This window comes from Alligator mississippiensis, chromosome 3 (genome assembly GCF_030867095.1).
Source record: "Alligator mississippiensis isolate rAllMis1 chromosome 3, rAllMis1, whole genome shotgun sequence".
NCBI lineage: Eukaryota > Metazoa > Chordata > Crocodylia > Alligatoridae > Alligator > Alligator mississippiensis.
The window spans coordinates 260,572,245-260,591,489 of record NC_081826.1 but is presented as its reverse complement, the minus strand read 5'-3'; the positions used below and the strand labels follow the sequence as shown (position 1 = coordinate 260,591,489).

Genomic DNA, 19,245 nt, shown 5'->3' with positions numbered 1-19,245 from the left:
CAGCAGGAACCAGAGCTAGGTCATCAGCTCCATTTTGCAGGGCTCTCCACAGCTCACCTGTAGCTCCCAGGACTCGGTTGGAGCCACGTGTGATGGAGCCAGTGGCCTGGTCCCGCTTCCTTCTCCCTCATGCAGCTACTAGGACTAGGCTGGGACAGCAAGGAGTGGGGTCAAGTCAGTTAGGTTTCATCACATGGGACTCCCCATCACCAGGAGCTGCACATGGCAGCAGGGACCAGAGCCAGGCTGCCAGCTCCATCACATGGGCTCCACCTGGTGGTGCATGGTCTGGCTGAGTCCCAAGAGCTGCACGTGAGCCATGGGGTCTCATGCTTCCACCAACCCAGGCTCCCACACACCCAGCACATCGTCCCACCCCAGCCCCAGTGTGGGCCCCACACTCCCACCCAACTGCAGCTTCCCACCACCCCCCCCACCCCCTTGCATCTGTTTCCCTACCTGCTGCCTGGAGCATTGTAGCAGGGACAAGAGGAGGAGCCACTGAAGGCCAGGGGAGCCAAGCAGTTCCCTGGGTGACTGCAGCAGCCCTACCCAGAAGCTATACACTCGGGCCAGGGCCCTCCCACAGGCAAGGGTAGGAGCACAGCACACTGCCCCAGCAGGAGTGGGCAGGGCTTGGCTCCATGTGAACTGCAGCAGGGGCAGCAGTGGGCCAGGCTAGATATAATTTATTGGTGGGTGCCTACCCTAGTAGGCTGTATTTGGCCCACCCCTGGTTTAGAGTCATGCTACACAAGGGATAATACTGTCTTAAAATAGATTATATACTTTTTTAAATCATCCTCAATATATTTTTCACTTGAATTAGATCTTTAATTTTCAAAATTCATTTATAATTTCAGAGCTGGTGGCCAAAGGCTTTTGCTGAGAATGACTTTAGGAACAGAAATCACTACCCAAAGCAAGGTCTCTTCATATGTAACAGCAGACCGAAACCTTTTGAAATGGGATCTGTCACCAGAACAAATTAGAACAAGGACAGAAGAACTGATCAGGAAAACAAAGCAAGTGTATGACCATGTTGCAATGCTTGATATGGAAAAAGTAACATATGGAAACACAATCCAGGCTTTGGCAGATATAGAAGTGGAATATGCAGGTGCGTATGAGAGATCTAATTCCTTCCTTTGAATTTTTTGTTTATTACCAGAGAGTTTTAGAAATCATGGAAAAAGAGCAGTCCCCAGCTGTCAACTTGATCTATGGCTGCTTGGCTACAGAAGGTAGAAATCTCGGAAAGGAAATCCATCTGTGCTAATTTCTCTGGATCTGTTCATGGCAGTAAACCTTATTAGTTAGGAAATCCTGCTGTCCTGCTTTCCAGACATAACAAGAGTTACCAGGTTTGTTCTGATTTCAGTTTAAGTAATTTCCCACGCTGCATCCAGAAAGGCATGATGGGCATCATCAGTTCTTCCACAATCGAAGTCCTTGTGTGTCAAGTCTCACAAGCATCTACCTACCCTCTTTGCTATCTTTTTAAATAACAAATGGAGTCACTAGGGGGCACTGTGCAACAACGTGAACTAGAATGTGTGTAGTACATACATGTAGGGACCTACCTAATGCACGGTTTTGTGAATTTTGTGAAAACTGCAAAATGTGGGATTGCCCTCCAAATCAACAACAAAAAAATAAAATGCTGGGTCTCTTGAGCTAGCGGTCATTGCTGCCAGGAGGGAAAGATGCCAGCTGACAAGGCAGCGTGAAGGGCAGCAGACCAGATGGTGGCCGCCCCCTCTTCTCCCCCCTCCCCCCCTGCCCTTGGGACCTCTCTGCCAATTGGTGCTGAGGGGCAGGGCCACCAGAAAATGACCACAGAATGAGAACTTTACACTGCAATCAACCCACCAAAATTGATACCACCCCCCGCAATTTAGGTAGACTCCTACACATAAGACGTCCCACTTTTTAACTGCTTTTGGATGCAGATTTTTTGCTCTGTTCAGCCATTCAGGGGTATGACTGAGTCCAGCAAGTGAACTCAAAATAGAGAAAAAAGCCTGAGATGATAACAGCAGGCAGAAGGAATCAGTGGAAGATGTGAGGAATACTTGTAATGTTTTAATGAAAAATATGTATGATTCTGTATTATGACCTATCAAAATGTGAAAGAATTAATATCTTCTCTGGGTCAGGAGAATAAAAGAGGACTGTTAGTAACTCAGGCATAACCGTTTTGGGCTATATGTGAACCATCAAAATCTGTCAATATATGAATGCAGTTGGCTCAGAGACGCAAGGGAAGATCAACAACCAGCCATTAGCTTTTAACGATTTGTAGCTAAGGGAGATAGAGATGTGAAACAGCATCAGAACTATGTTTTTTAAAAGATGACTTGTTCTGTGAAAAGGCTTCCCTGTGTCATTGCAAACATCCATTGTTGCATATATCTCAAAGGGGAGATTTCTCTAATAGGAATTCTGTATCTTTTGAAATCACTGAAGAGCCCTTGGGAGAAACAGGGGTGCTCAAACCAGTAGCCCAGTCCTGGAATAAAATAGATGAGCTCGCTCCTTGAAAGAAGTAGAAGCATAGGGCCTAGCACTTCCTGACTGTATAGTGGTCTGAGGCAAACGTATCCTGTAGCTGTCCTTATTGGAGACAAATGGTAGAAAACGATAAGTTCAGCAAAGTTCTTAGGGTAGGCCCTACATTCATTTTTGTAATTAATATGGTGGTAACATGGCAGTACAAATTTAGTTTTTCATGTCCATGTAAAAGTGTATTATTTGGCTTATGCTATCTAGTAGACCTTAGTGATGACAAGTCAATTTAGGTCTTATTTCTTGCTAAATTAGTAGCAAAATGACTTGTTCACACCTGGCTATTTTTTAATATTTTAATTGGAAATTGACATGATGTCAAGATTCAAATAGTGGTGTTTCCAGTATCCAGGAAGAATTTATACCATCATTCATGCTGTTAAGCATGTTAGACTTGTACATGCTTCCTCTTTTTTTAAAAATTCCACTACTTATAATACTAACATGCATACATGTCAATATTATCTTTTACTAATTTGAAAATGACTGTACTGCTGTTAAACTGGGATCATTTCCCAGGTCACTTAGTTTTTGATAATGAACAACCCCTCTGAAATATTTGTTTGCTTTAATGATATATAATTACATTCCTTCATTAAGTCACCGCTTACATTATCAGTAATCATTTAATTAGGTGGCAGTCCTGATCACTGATTTCTTCAGGAATTTGTTTACATAAGTTTGTTTCTGAAAGGTTTTATAAAAATTAAAAAGAAGAAAATTACTGAAGTAATTCATCCGTTACTAGGAAATTTCCATATCCTGAGAGAAGTTCATGTGGGTGTACTGCTTTGTAAATAACTATTGCAATTGATTTTGGTTCTTTTTTTATTTAAACAGTGGAAAGAAGCATGTTGGATTTTCCACAGCATGTCTCATCCAACAAGGAAGTACGCTTAGCAAGCACAGAAGCTGACAAAAAGCTTTCTCATTTTGATGTGGAGATGAGCATGAGAGAAGATGTGTTTCGGAAGATTGTTTATTTACAGGTAAAAGACAATGAAAATAACTAGAAATAACTCTCAAGGGAGTTGCTAGTTCACCTATGTTTACACTAAGATTGCTTTATCAGTATAGGAAGTAGGGATGTGAAAAGTTAAACAGTTAATTGTATAACCCATAAGCCCAATAATTACCGGTTAGGTTCCCAGTTGTTATTTAGTGCAGGACAGGGCACAGTCTGGCAAGAAAGGGAGGGGAGGGAAACCGTGCCGTGCCCCAGGAAGGTGGCAGGGCAGGTAGGAGGGAGGGGCAAGGAGAAGGGGAGGGGAGACTAGTAGCCCTCTTACCTGTGGTTAAAGAGGCAAACAGTGGGCAGTCAAATGACTCATTGGTTAAGCAATTAGGTGCTCTTCACAGGTGCTCCCTCCCTCCTACCCCGTAGCTTCAGGTGAGCTGTGTTATCTGGCCGGGGCTTGCCACCATCTCCTCTTCCTCACCAACCTCCCATAGAAGGGCCTGGGGACCAGCTCAAGCAGCAGCCTTATCTGAGCTGCTGCATTATCAGTTAACTGTTTAACCAATATAATTAGAGTAAGTTTAAACAGATATTTTTTTAACCTATATTTATATGCCTAATAGGAATACTAATATAGTTTGCCAACAAAATGCTCTTAATACGGGTGAAGCTCTATTAACAAAGCTTTACTTTCTACCTATATAGTAAACCACTGTACAAGAATAAAAAAATCATTCATATAAGTACAATTTTGCTGGTAAAAACATGGTCTTCACTCACTACAAAGTTTTGCTGGAATAATGATGTCAGGTAGGGGGATGGCCAGATCATACCACGTAAACAACCGAGCTCTTCCAGCAGTCTTGCCACTGTCTTCCCCCATCTGGATGCAGCTAGGCTGACAAGTAGGTTTTTCCAACTCAGCTTTGGTCATTTGGGGAGGTGTTACAGCATAGCCAACAGAAAAAACCCTTCTGCTAGCATATAGCATACATCCACTGGGGGGGCTCTGCTGCCATGCTTTTGTCTGCAAACAGGTTGATCGTTGCAGCCTTGTACTATAGACAAAACCCTAAGTCCATATCAGGAGTTTTTGTCAACAGAAACTTTGGTCAGAGATAACATCATCTGTCAGTTAAACTACAGAAATCTGTAGCATAGCCACTGCCTTAATCTCTAATTACTGCTAAATTCAGTACAGTAAAAGCTCTTTTATCTGGCATCCTTAGGGAATAGGGGTGCCAGTTAATCAAATATGTCGGTTATTTGAGATCTTATTTCCAGCGGGTTGGAGGTGTCTTTGCCAGTACACCAGGGCTTTCACCCCCAGGGTGCCGGGGGACAGGGAGGGAGGCCCCATGCAGGCTGCTTTGCCCCCTGCTTTCCTCAAGGAAGAAGTGGGACTCAGCAAAACCGGAAGTGCCATGGTGGGACTTCCGGTTTTGCTTTTGCTGTATCGATCCACTGCCGTAAACAACAGATGCCATCTATGATAGATGCCGGTTAATGGAGCATTCCAGATGGTAAAGTGTCGGATAACAGCTTTTACTGTACCATGTCAGTACAGCTGTCCTGAAAGTGCTAGTTGAAGGACATCATCTACTTTCTTTGGTTCTAAGCAAAAGCTTAGGTATTTGAAACAAAAAATATTTACAGTGTAGCAAGTATCTCTCCATTTTTCAGAGTCTTCAGGAGGATATTTTAAAAATATTTAAGGATATAATTTAGTGTGAATAATTATAGCAGGTTCATTTGTCCCTGCTACAAATGTAAATCTTCTGTTTATTAAATTGTTATACTTAGCTGCTGTTCCATACATACTGTTGGTAACGCATTAGAATATCTCTCCGCTGGAGTCACTTCTTGTCTGTACCTGGCAGTGCTAGTATCCTTACTTTTTGCCACCTTTATTGGAAACCAGGATAACATTTGAAACAAGATCTTGAAGAAACGAGATTTGACCAAAGTATTTCATAATTCTATCATCTATTGTCATGTTTGCTTTCTTTTTATTTGCTGTTTTCTCATTGTTTATATGTGAACAGTCTGATATTTTATAGCCCCAGTTCAGAACCTTTTATTCAGTCTTGTGTGGTAGAAAACAGCGTCTCATATTTCACTTCTCTACTTGCTACCATGAAATAAACAAGCTTAATCTGTATTTATTATTTAATATGATTTTGGCCCTTGCATTTTGTATGTGTGCGCATTTGGTGCTCAGTCTTTTAGACTCAAAGGTTTTTAGCAGTAGCTTTTGAAAACTTTTTTTCTACATTATGTTACTTTTTTGTTAAGTTTCTAAAGCTAATTCTTGAGAATTTTTATTTAGTTAACTACATTTTTTAGGTGTCTCCTAAACACACAGTTCCTAGTGATGTGACCTGACCAGGATTTCTTAGATCTGAACACCCCATAAATCGCAAAAGCACTGAGAAAATAATATTTTTCCTGGAGTACAGAAGACTGTGAAACTTACTTCTGCCAAGATCGGGCTGATCCTGGGTGTTGCCACTTCCAAATGCTCAGGGATCTGGGTTTTCTGTTTTTCATGAGGAAATGGAGAAAACCACAGATTTTCCATTTTACCAAAGGAAGATATAGATTTGACGATGCATCCCCTGTGTATGAGGCAGCAGAGGGGGTAGCGGCGCAGAGTTGCGCCCCTCAAAGCTGCCATGCATGCAGGAGGCATATCGCCAGGGCAGCGTAGAGCTTGCAGCGGGAAGGAGATCCTTGCATGGTCCCCTGTGTCCTGCAGCCCCAAGTCGCACCCGCCAGGTTGTAGAGGCCCCGGGGGAGGGCAGCGGGGTGGGAGCCCAAGCCCACATTATACAGCCTGCCTCAACCCCCTCCCCGTACACAGATCTCAGGGGTATGCCTGTCCCCCCCCCCCCCCCCCGGGGACTCTGGGGTGGGAGTGAGGGGCACCAGCAGGGCCAGGGGGCTGTTGGGGGGGTGAGTGAGAGGCCTTTCATTTTAATCACGGATTTTAGGGGGAGAATTTGCCAGGTTTTTTGTCAGGGAAAACCAGGATCCGTGAAAATGATGATATAGAACTTCTCCGTTCATGCGGATTTGTTTGTTTTTCTGTCCCGAGCCTCTGTTTTTGAGTAAGAGTTTCTAACAGAAGAGGAGAGACTGGATTTTTAAAAGCTTCATTGAAAGCATTGTAACAAGCCACCACATTTATTTCAATAAAATACTTCTATCAAAAAAGGTTTTGTATGGAATTATCTATTATGAAATGTGGATGCAGTTTTTTAAACTTAATGAACTTGCTTAGAGCTAAGTTAACAGTGGTGAAACCAGGACTCCTCAGTCTCTCCTATTATTACAGCAGCAGCATCCCACCAAATGTCACCAGTTAAATCATTATGTTAAGTATGTTCTATATTTCTCTGCCCCTAGGTAAAGTTTTGCTCCATTAACCCAGAACTAAGCTTGTTTAAAGTTATATAAGGTACTTGTGCTTCTTCCTAAATTAATTTTATTTTCAGAAAACCTTGCTGAAGGAGGATGTGTCAAGCATTCTTATATCAAATTAAACCAAAAAGGTGTTCTCCTGAATGCTAGGAGCAAAAAATCCCTCCAGGTTTAAGTTGTAGATTTTATTCTAGATTCCATCTCTTAGGAAACTTTATTCCAAATTCCAGAACCTGGGCATGGTAGATGGATCATGATTACTGATGTGTATAGTGAAGCTCTGATGTTGAGTCTAGTCATTTCTAACAACTGTACACACCAGCTAGCAGGGACATGCTTAAGAATGTTACCAATCTTCCCCACCCACACACCATTATGAAACTCAGCATGATGTAAGCAGCTATGAGTACTCTTCATTCCTGGTGTTCCAAATAGGCTCCATTTCTTAGTATTTCTTAAAGACCCATTCATGCAATATATAAAACAATACCATTTTCAGAAATGTATCCAAAATTAGAACCTCCATTACCAAATTTATGTATAAAAATGTGGAATAAGATGGAACATAACTAACATTTATGGGAGTTCAAAATTTACCCCAAAAGATATGTAGTTCCTCTTTCTGTTACGGTTTGCACCATTGAAACTGTGGCTGTCCTTAATATTAAGCTTTCACATAAGCATCTTCAGGATAGGGGCTTTGGCAATATTCAAACGAGCTATAATGACATTTACATTTAAAAGTATATTTTAGAGGGGGTTGGTAGGATAAAGATGAGTTAAGAAAAAATCTCTTATAGGGTCCAATTCACTCAACATGGTATTTCATAATTTTTGTCCTTAATCATAATTGTTGTTGTGAGAGAGCTGTGTCACTTTGGAGATTAAAGCAATTCTGAAAACCATGGTCTTTCATTTATATAACTAGAACATTTAAGTCAGCTTCAAGCTTTATAATCGCACAATAAAAATATTAATAAAGGTCTTCTGTGTTTGTCAACTTTCTCCTTGCCCAAGTATACTTTTCATACCATGATGGAACTAAGCAGGGAAAAAATACCTTGCACTTCTAGGTTTTCGTAAAATCTCTAAGAATCATTGAGGAGTGACATCTACTATCACTCAGAATATTGTGATAGCATCACTGTTGGATTTCCCTTTCTGTAGTGTGCAATACCACAGGCTTTTATGAGGCTGCAAAATTGAAGGGTTTACAAGATATTCCTAGAAACCTTTTTAGTTTTGTTTTCTCTCTTGCTTATTTTTTTCTTTTGATTTTTGTTGTTTTTGTTTTAAAGTTTACTTCAGGAGACTACATTGCTGAGGATTCAGTTGTTGCATATTGAGAGATGAAGTATAGGATGGTTGTTCTATTTATATATCCTTGATTCAGCCGTGGGTTACCTATGGATCAGCCTAATGAGCCCAGGGAGTCTAATGGGGTTGCAATAAGTCACCTTTAAAAAGAGGTTATTAAAAAGAAAAAGTAGCTTTGGTGATCTTAATCCATTACGTTCATTGTATTAAACTAATTTCTACTTATCTGTTGGGTTAGAAAAGTTAGGTTCCTTGAGGTATGAAATAACTCTTCTGATTGTAGTTCCTCTATTTAAAAAAATGAATCCTTGATATTGAATGCTGTTCTAGGCAGACTCATAACACACACAACTGCATTAATGTTTAATAGATCTATTCTATAACTTAGATTTAATAGATTTCATAGATGTTAGGGCTGGAAGGGACCTCAAAGATCATCAAGTCCAGCCCCCTGCCCCAGGGGCAGGAAGTCAGCTAGGGTCAAAGGATCCCAGCAAGGTAAGCATCCAAATGTTTCTTGAGTGATTCCAGAGTACTTGCCTGCACCACTTCTGGAGGAAATCTATTCCAGGTCTTGGGGGCTCAGACAGTAAAGAGATTTTTCCTTAGGTCCAGCCTAAAATGGTCTTGGAGGAGTTTATGACCATTGGTCCTTGTTTTTCCTTGGGGTGTGCTGGTGAACAGATGTTCTTTCAGATCCTGATGTACACCCCTTATGTACTTATAAGCAGCCACCAGGTCTCCTCTGAGCCTGTGCTTTTCTAGACTGAGGAGTCCCATGGCTCTCAGCCTTTCTTCATAAGGCCTATTCTCTTGCCCTCTGATCATGTGCCAGGCTCTCCTCTGGACTCTCTCAAGCTTCTTGACATCCTTCTTGAATTGTGGAGCCCAGAATTGGATGCAGTACTCCAGCTGCATCCTCACCAAGGCCGAGTACAGCGGGAGGATAACATCCTGAGATTTACTTGAGAAGCATCTATGGATGCAAGCCAGAGTTTTGTTTGCTTTACCAGCTGCGACATTGCATGATTGGCTCATGTTCATCTTGCGGTCATGGCACTATCAAGCATAGCACTGCCGAACCTATAAGTATGCTGCGAGTTTTTTTTTCCCCCGAGGTGAAGTACCTTACATTCATTGGTATTGAATGTCATCAGGTTTGTATCCGCCCACTTACTAAGTTTATCCAAGTCAGCCTGGATCACTAGCCTGTCCTCAGATATGGACACTGTGCCCCAAAGTTAGTGTCATCGGCGAACTTAGCCAGTGCGTTTCTGACACTAATGTCCACATCGTTGTTAAAGATGTTAAAGAGACAGATGTTAAGATGTTAAACTTACTAAACATAAGGTGAATTGTGCCACCAAACTTTTCTGCTTTCCTCCCACTCTGTGGTGGGCAGGAGTGGGGACTTGAGTCTTTTACTTTGCAAGGGAAAAAGAAAACTAGAATACTGTGGTTTAAATTCTCCCATGACCCTAAAGACCATTCCCGCTGAGACCAAAACATGCACATGGTGGGAATCTCCCTAAGAGTGAAATCAAAATAGAGCAATGCATAATGGGAATTCCAGCCACTACAGCATAAGAAAGCAAAAATGTATGTTGCATTAGCAATATTCTTGGTCATGAGAAATCAATGTAAAATAGGGAATGAAATGTTTGTCCAGTTTTTTTGAGTCTTTGAGAGTAGTCTGCCAACAAATGCTTCTTTTTGTTAATGCTATAAAGAACAGAAAAATGGTCTGAGCTTTCGGGCCCTGACGCATTACATTTAAGGCATGATTAAGATGTTAATTATGCCATAAATGGTGAATGCGTGGCATGGCAGGAGGCATGATTATCGGGATCCCAACCTGCCATTAAATGAATGTATGCCAGGCACCTTACTGTCACAATTAGGATCAGGGCCTTGAATCCTTTTCTCCTCCCTTAATTCTTACCAAATTATCCCATCAACTTAGAAATGACAAGGAAAGACTCTCTAGCTTTCCAGATTTGGTTTTGTGACAGAGAGTCACTTAACGTTAGGGGCCTTTTTAAATTATTTAATGTATTGAGTTTCAGATTTGGTGATTAGGGACATTTATACGCATACTTTTTTGTCCCACAATGCGCTGGAGATCTGCTTTGGAGCAGACTCAATTAATCGAGTCTGCCCCACATGCAAGCTATGCAAACTGCACTATGCCACATTCAGTTGTATAAGTGGCAAAACGTGAATCAGTGCACAGAAAACGGCACGTTTTTTAACTAAAACACCTTTGTGTTTTAGTTCAAAAAGCGCGCCACTGCCATTTTCTCAGCGCTGACATGCATTTCATCCCTTGTACAACTACAAGCAACGCAGCACTGGGCGCTTACATGTGTAAAAATGCCATTGAAGTCTTACAAGGCCCATTTCAGGAGTAGATGGCATCAGATACAGGGAACCTATTCTGTGGTTCTACATGGAATGTTTACTTTTGTGATTACGTTGAAAGAGTTGAGCAAAATATCTTCTTAGGCAGTTTTGGCCAATTTCACTTTGTTGGCTTATTAGAAATGTTGGGAGAACTTTAATTTGCATTAGACCTTTAGCAGTTACAGTTAGTAAAATCAAGTAGGGCTTCCTAGTTGAGATTGCTAACGAGTCCCCAGGAAATGTCAAACAAGCCGCCATCTTTTGATATAACTTCATAGCACCACTTATTTTTCATTTAACTTCCTTGTTTTAGGGAAAATTGGATTAAGGTTAATTTGTCACCTGGTATTCTAGATACTTCTGCCACACCTCGGGGTCAGTTTCAACCTGAGTAAAGCAGAGACTGTACCAACCTTGTTTGTAGATAATCTAGCAAAGGACAAAAGTGGCCACATTCGTAGAATAACAAAATCATAGAAAATTAGGGTTGGAAGGGAACTCAGGAGGTCATCTAGTCCAACCCCGTACTCAAAGCAGGACCATCCCCAACTAGATCATCCCAGCCAAGGCTTTGTTAAGCCAGGTCTTAAATACCTCCAAGGATGGAGACTTTATCACCTCTCTAGATAACCTGTTCCAGTGTTTTACTAACCTCCTAGTAACAATTTTTTTCCTAATATCTAACCTAAACTTCCCTTGCTGCCACTTGAAATGAGTGCTCCTTGTTCTGTCCTCTGCCACCACTGAGAACAGTCTAGCCCCGTTCTCTTTGGAACCATTCTTCAGGTAGTTGAAGGCTGCTATTAAATCCCCTCTTAGCCTCCTCTTCTCTAGACTAAATAAGCCCAGTTCCCTCAGTCTTTCCTCATAAGTCATGTCCCCCAACCCCCTGAACCATTTTTTCCCCTCCACTGAATCCTTTCTATATTGGGGGGCCCAAAACTGAATGCAGTACTCCAGATGCAGCCTCCCCAGTGCTGAATAGAAGGGAATAATCACTTCCCTTGACCTTCTGGCAACGCTCTTACTGATACAGCCCAGTATGCCATCAGCCTTCTTGGCAACAAGGCCACACTGCTGGCTCATATACAGCTTGTTGTCCACTGTAACCCCCAGTGGACAACACTCTATGCCATCTTCCAGGTTGTCGATGAAGACATTGAACAAACTGACCCTAGGACAGACCCTTTGGGCACTCGGCTTGATACCAGTTGTCAACCAGAGATAGAGCCATTGATTACTACTCCCTGAGCCCAATGCTCCAGCCAGTTTTCTATCCACCTTACAATCCATTAATCCATCCCATACTTCCTTAGCTTGCCTACAATAATGCTGTGGGAGACCATATCAAAAGCTTTGCTAATTCAAAGTATACCACATCCACTGGTCTCCCCACATCCACAGAGCCAGTCACCTCATCATAGAGGGCAGTCAGGTTGGTCAGGCATGACTTGCCCTTGGTGAATCCACACTGACTGTTCCTAATCACCTTCTTCTCCAAATGCTTAGAAGTAGATTCCTTGAGGATCTGCTCCATGATTTTTCTAGGGACTGAGGTGAGGCTGACTGGTCTGTTGTTCCCTAGATACTTCTTTTTCCCTTTCGTAAATATGGGCACTCTGTTTGCCCTTTTCCAGTCATCCAGGACCTCTCCTGATTGCCATGAGTTTCCAAAGATGATGGCCAATGGCTCTGCAATCTCATCAGCCAACTCCCTCAGCATCCTCAGGTGTATCCTGTCCAGCCCCATGGACTTGTATATGTCCAGATTGTCTAAATAGTTCCTATCATGGGGTGGGCAAAATACAGCCTGTGGACTGGATCCAGCCTGCCAGACTATTCTGTCTGGCCTGCAGGCCTTCCCCCCCCCCCCCCCCCCCCCCCGCCATTTAGAAAATTATCTGTTTCTGGCTGCCTGTCAAAGATGACAAGGTGCCAGTGGCAGCAGGACCCAGCAGCTGAACGGCAAGGCCCGACCGGCCCCACCCCACCCCACCCCACCTCTGGCCCCCAACCAACAGCCTCTGTGGCTTTTGGTCTTGCAACCCCTTGGCTGTTCCCCACCCTCCCTCCATCTGAGTGGAAATTCAGATAAGATTGGATGGAGGGAGGGGGGGAAACTGCTACGAACAGCCCATGCTGTGGGACCAAGGCTGGGCCAAATCCATGCCACGGCACACAGCATGGAGTTGGCAGGACCCAGCCACGTGGCGGTGGGGGCAGAAACCACTGAAATTAGCCCACACGGTGAGGGCCTGCAGCAGGCTGGGTTGGTTCCATGCTGTGCCATGAAGTCCCAGCCATGCATCTGGGAGCTGCGCAGTGCTGGCTGGGGTGGGCTGGAGTGGTGGGCAGAGAGGTGGGAAGCGGTGGTGGGTGGGCAGGTGGGAGGGAGGGAAAGTAGGGAAGCAGTGGGGAAGTAGCCGCGGTGTGGGAGTGGAAGTGGCAGGCAGGAGTGCAAAGCCTGTGCCGGTGCCCTGGGGCCAGCAGGGATCTAGAGTGGGGCGACAGGAGCACAGAGCCTGGATGTGAGGTTTGCTTGTCTGTATCTTATGAGGCTCACACGCAGTCCACAAATGCCACGTGTGATGGAGCTGGCAGCCCGGCCCCACATGCTGCTGCATACAAGTCATGAGGAACAGCAGGGTGCTCTGCACTATGGAGCTGGGCCAGTTTCACCCCTCTTCCTCTCACCCCAGCACAGCCAGCTGCACAGCCGTGCATGACTTGCATGGCCAGCTTCATCACATGGGACTTAGTGGGGCTGGCCCCTGCACGCTGCCACTGCCTGCAGTCAGAAATTGGAGTGGGAGCACAAAGAGCTGTACACTATGGGACTGGGTGGGGCTGGTCCTGGTTGCTGCCACCACAGGCAGCTCCAGGGAGTCAAAGGACCCACCCCTACACACACACACATTCTCACTCTCACTCCCACTCCACACCAACCCACCATACCCACACCCCACCACACACACACACTTCCCAACTCCCCCCACATACATCCCTTTTCTTCCCCACACATACAATATACAAGAATAGGACTGTATTTTGAGCTATTATGCAATTGCCTCTAGATACACTATGCAAACACAAATGAATCAGGACAAATATATTTTAAAATAAAATTAAAATAAGTTATAACAGCTGTTTTATTTTGTAGTGTATGATTTTTTTTTTTGGTTTCAAAATGGCAGTATCCTCCCTTCCAAAAGGAGTATTTCTGGGGTAAGGGGAGGTGGCAAAGGTCAGGGATTAGAGGTGGGACTTCCAGTCACATAATCAAGTTAAGCAGCCCTCCAGCCAAAATAATTGCCTGACCCTGCTCTGACCTGCACTTTTGCCACTGTTGGCTGCTTACTTCCTCCCCAAACTGTGCTGTCTGGTGCAGTATTCTAGGAGTTGACCTTGCCTGTAAAGACTGAGGCAAAGAAGGCATTAAGCACTTCAGCCTCTTTTGTATCCTTTATCACAAGGTTGTCTCCCCCATTCAGTAAGGGACCCACACTTTCCTTGATCCTCCTCTTGCTACCGACATACTTGTAGAAACCTTTCTTGTTACTCTTTACATCCCTTGCTAGCTGCAACTCTGGTTGTACTTTGGCCTTCCTGACTTCATCCCTGCATGCCTGAGCAATGCTCTTATACTCCTCCCTGTTTATTTGTTCAAGTTTGCACTTCTAATAAGCTTCCTCTTTGTGATTTAGTTTACTGAAGAATTCCCTGCTAAGCCAAGCTGGTCTTCTGCCATACTTGCTAGTCTTCCTGCACATTGGGGCACATTGACTTTGTTAGAATTGCAACATTTGATACAGTTGATTTTTGCCATCTGTCACCATCCCTGTCAATCCTGGTTGGGGTAGACATCACTGTTCTTGTGGAATCACAGAGATCACAAAAGGTTTCTGGTTTCAGGAATTTATAATGTACTGCAGGATTCTACTCTGTTATTCTTCAGTATATTCCTGAGTCTATCAAGAGACAGTGAGATGACAGGGGACAGTACATGGATGCGTGATTATTTCATCAAATTCACATGATGCAGCATCTGAACTAATGGCTGGTCAAGAGCTAGTTGTAAAAAAGCAAGTTAACTGAAGCTTATTTGAAATGAGTCAGAACAGTTGATGATGCTGTTATGGTTAGGGGCCAGTGTGGTTAGGGTGCTCACAAGTTGAACATTGTGAACATGTCTCTTTATCTTCATTTGAACGGTATTTTCTATTTTTAACATTTTTCACGTTATAGAGGCAAAAATAAAGGTTTCATGACATGGAAGGATACTATTATATAGTCAACTACCGTATAGCCAACAGTGTAGTGTGCCTTTGTTGCGAAGAAGGCTAACGGCATTAGTAGGAGCATTGCCAGATCAAGGGAAGTGATTATTCCCCTCTATTCAACATTGGTGAGGCCACATCTGGGGTACTGTGTCCAGTTTTGGGCCCCCACTACAGAAGGGATGTAGACAAATTTGAGAAAGTACAACAGAACTGGTTAAGGGACAGGGGAACATGACTTTTGAGGAAAGGCTGAGGGAACTGGGCTTATTTAGTCTGAAAAAGAAGACTAGGAGGGGATGTAGTAGCAGCCTTTAACTACCTGCAGGGTGGTTTCAAAGAGGATGGAGCTAGACTGTTCTCAGTGGCGACAGATGACAGAACAAAGAAGCAGTGGTCTCAAGTTGCAGCAAGGGAAATTTAGGTTGGATATTAGGAATAACTTTCTCATTAGGAGGATAGTAAAACACTGGAATAGGTTACCCGGAGAGGTTGTGGAATCTCCATCCTTGGAGGACTCTTCCAATGCTATTTTTCTATGATTCCATGAAAACTGGTTATAAAGACTGTTTGCAGGTGATGTTGATTTTTCTGCATTTCTGTGGTACAGAACAGCAGAAGTAATGAACAGATCTATTCTGACCCTTGTTAATAACTGAGAAGTTTCTAGTGCCATGTTATGAAAAAAATATTTATCATCACATAACCCCATTTCAGCAAACACATGACCTTGAATTGTTTTTAGCATTGTTTAATGTGTAGGATGAAAAGATGGATAATTTGTGAGTGCAAACCATGAAGGGCTTGTCAATTTGTGAGATACTAAAGGTATGTCAGCGTGGCACATTGAAGTGTCATGCAGACATACCTGGACTAGCTCAGCTATATGAAGCAATAGGGCTACATTAGTATAGTGTACTGCCTGCTGAGATTAGTACTGATGAGAAGTAGGATATAGCAACCCAGGCAGAGCACTGTATTAATGCATCTTTAATACTTGCAGTATACAAGCTGAATTAGATGTCCCTGAATGGCTCTGCATTGTGGGTGGCTGATATTCATAGGAATTGCCATACAAGATCAGGCTAATATTTTTGTAGGCCAAAATCTCTTACGTAGTCCAATTGCTTGTACAGTGAAGGATGGAAGAACTACTGTAATATAATAATAGGCCTTTGAGCTAGGAATTGCTTTCCATCAGTTAGTGGCTGGCTTATGCTCTGACAGATTAGTTTATATCCTTTTTCGTTTTCCCCATGCAATATAACAACAAATGTTTTTGTTAATCCTTATATATTTGGATTAATTCATATTTTAATTATATAGACCTGACAAAATTTATGTAAGCGCTAGGAGTCAGTAGTATCTGTGGAAATGACTTTAAGTTTGTGTATTATTTAAAAAGATACTTGTTCAGGATGAACTTGAGTACAGTATGCTTTAAACACAAGAGAGTGCTTGGTATAATAGGGCTCCTATACACATGCGGGGAGGTTGCTCTGATGTGCTATAATTACACTGCATCGGAGCAGACTTGATTAATCAAGTCTGCTGGAGTGTGGGAATTACCATGCTCCAGCATATTCCAGCATCACGTGTATCAGCATCCCCACACTGAAAAATGGTGGTGGGGTGCTTTAAACTAAAGCTGGTTTGATGAGCTTTAGTTCAAAGTGTCCTGCCACCATTTTTCAGCACAGGGATGCTAATACACATGTTAGTCTGGGCGCTTTTAATTAGCGCAGCTCTGAGAGCTGCGCTAATTAAAGCGTCGCCCCGCTTCCCTCCCTCCCCACTCACTGCCTCCCAGCTAACATCTGTAAACCCCTGTAATGTGTAAATACACTATGCAGTCTAAGTGTACAAAAGCTTTGCTTCTGCTCTTGCAGAGCCAAATAGGTAAACTTTCAGTTATGATGCTTGCTAAAAGAAAGTCTTCTCTGGTTTTAATCTGCCTTGTATCAATAGAGAGACACTACTGTACAGTAAAATTATTTATAAAGCCTGTTTGCAACTGATGTTGGTGGCATTTCTATGGTACAGATCAGCAGAAGTAATAAACAGTTTTGCTCTGACCTTTCTAATACCTGAGAAGTTTCTAATGCCATGTTATGAAAATATTTATCACCATTTCAGCAAACATACGATCTTGAAAATGTAAAGCCTGAAGCTAAGAGATATTTAGATAAGTCGATTAAAATGGGAAAAAGAAATGGACTCCATCTTCCAAAAGAAGTGCAAAATGTGAGTATGAGGGTTTTTTTCAGTGTTTTTGGAACAAATAAAAGAAATTCTCCATACCTATGTAACTGTTCTTAAAGTATATTTGAGTTTGTGTGCCCAGATCTCAATTAAGTGTTGGTTTGAGGCCAACTTTAAAGTGCTAGAGATGTAGAAATGATAAAAGACGGAAGGAAAAAAAATGTAAATATTTTAATATAAAGCCAGCTGTGGTTTATAATTTTAAATGGTTAGTTTTTGACTGACCATGTTGTTTTAGATTTTCAGAAAGTGCTAACCTGCATACAAAAAAATTCAGGTCAGGCACCCAAAAATCAAGGTACCAAAAATCTTGGCCCGTAGTCATACAAGGCACAGACAAAAGTGACAGTTGTCAACCAATCTGGCCACAGAAAGCAATTTATAGCCATGACCAAACACAAGTGCACAGCTGCAGGCAGCTTAAAAAATGTCCGATTGGACAAAAATCTGATCCTTCATTGCATGAAGGGTCAAATGAAGACATTTCAAAACAGAGCATCTTTTGCAACTTCTGTCTGTGCTGCCCGCCAGCCTCGAGCTGTTTTCAGAATGGGAGTGGAGTAAAGGAAGCAGAGGAAGTTCAGTCTGGGGGGTTTTCAGCTGGAAGGTGGAGCAGGTATATTGGAGCCCCTCCTTTGAGGTGGGGGCTCCAATTCACCCACCTTCCAGTGCCAGCTGGGGAACCCCTAGAACAAGCTCCCTTTGTTCCCTTTCCCCCCTCCCATTCTGAAAACTTTGCCACCTCATAGGGAGTAGGGGCTATTGCTGGGGGAAATTGGCTGCAGGCTCCAGCAGCTAAATTCCCCCCCAACAACAGTGAACTTCTGTTTGGTCCGGGGGATCATTGTAACTCAACACTTCCTGCGAAATGTTCTCAGTTACAGCGAGGAGCTGCAGTTTTGTCTGTACCCACATTCAACAGTCAAAGTATACACCATTCTGATAACTTCTACCCTGTGAACCTCTCTGCCTTTGACCACTAATTATTCCTTGCCCAAATCCTGTATTTGATAAGAGCCTTACTCTCTATTATATTAATTTTCCTGATGGCTCTAGAAAAGCATTAAAAAGGTTCTTTTTCAGGAAATTGTTGGTGACTCAGAGTAACATGAAATCATGATTGATGCTTAAATTTCACCAAAAGTAGCAATTTTTTTTTAAAAACAAACAATGTGCAACTTTTTTTTTTAAATTTGCAAGCAATGCTGTATGTAAACCTAGGAATAAAAAGGAAATTAATCCCAGAAGTAAGACTGAAATGTCAAAAATATTCTCTTCAGCGATGTCTACATGCCAGCATTTAAAATGGTTTTGGAATACTGTTATCTTCTATGGGAATTATTTTCTTCCTGCCATGTGTCCCAGAGGGATATAACTCTGACTTCTAAACAACATGCACTTGCTCTTGTGTGTGTGAGCATGTGTGCACACTCCCTTTTGGATCATTAAAAATTTCCATTAAAATACAGTAACAATTTTTTAAAATCTCAAATAAGACAAATGGTATGTGAGTACATAACACTATTTAGAGGCGCTGTTTATGTGATTAATCCTCTCTGGGCTAGGAAAATATACTTTCAGCATGTTAGAAAAGTAAATTTTTTTACATGCAGTTAAGATTACAGTTTTTGTTTTGTGACTGTCTCTCACCCCATTCTCATTAATAAACTGAGCGACTGTGGCATTGATGCCTACACAGGTGGATGGGTCAAAAATTGGCTGATGGGGTGTACCCAGAGTGTGGTGGTGGATGGGTCGTACTCGACCTGGCGGGATGTGAAAAATGGGGTCCCCTAGGGCTCGGTCCTGGGGCCTACACTGTTCAACATCTTCACCAGTGACTTGGACGAGGGGGTGGAAAACACGTTGTCCAAGTTTGCTGATGACACCAAGATGTAAGGAGAGGTAGGCACGGTCGAAGGGAGAGAGAGGCTGCAATTAAACTTAGACAGACTACAGAAGTGGGTGGATGGTAATAGGATGGGATTCAATGTAGATAAATGCAGGGTTTTGCACCTGGGGAGAAGGAATCCACAG

The 19,245-nt window shown here is 42.7% G+C and overlaps 1 protein-coding gene across 6 annotated transcripts in view; it reads left to right on the top strand.

The window, feature by feature from the left end:
* NLN (neurolysin) overlaps positions 1–19,245 on the top strand; it is a 72,294-nt gene that overhangs the window by 15,921 nt on the left and 37,128 nt on the right. For all 6 annotated transcript variants that reach the window (XM_059725130.1, XM_019496034.2, XM_014594085.3 and 3 more), the window contains 3 exons: positions 864–1,120; positions 3,409–3,557; positions 17,083–17,190. In XM_059725130.1, the coding sequence (XP_059581113.1) occupies positions 864–1,120; positions 3,409–3,557; positions 17,083–17,190 (514 nt within the window). The remainder of the gene's footprint in view (positions 1–863; positions 1,121–3,408; positions 3,558–17,082; positions 17,191–19,245) is intronic.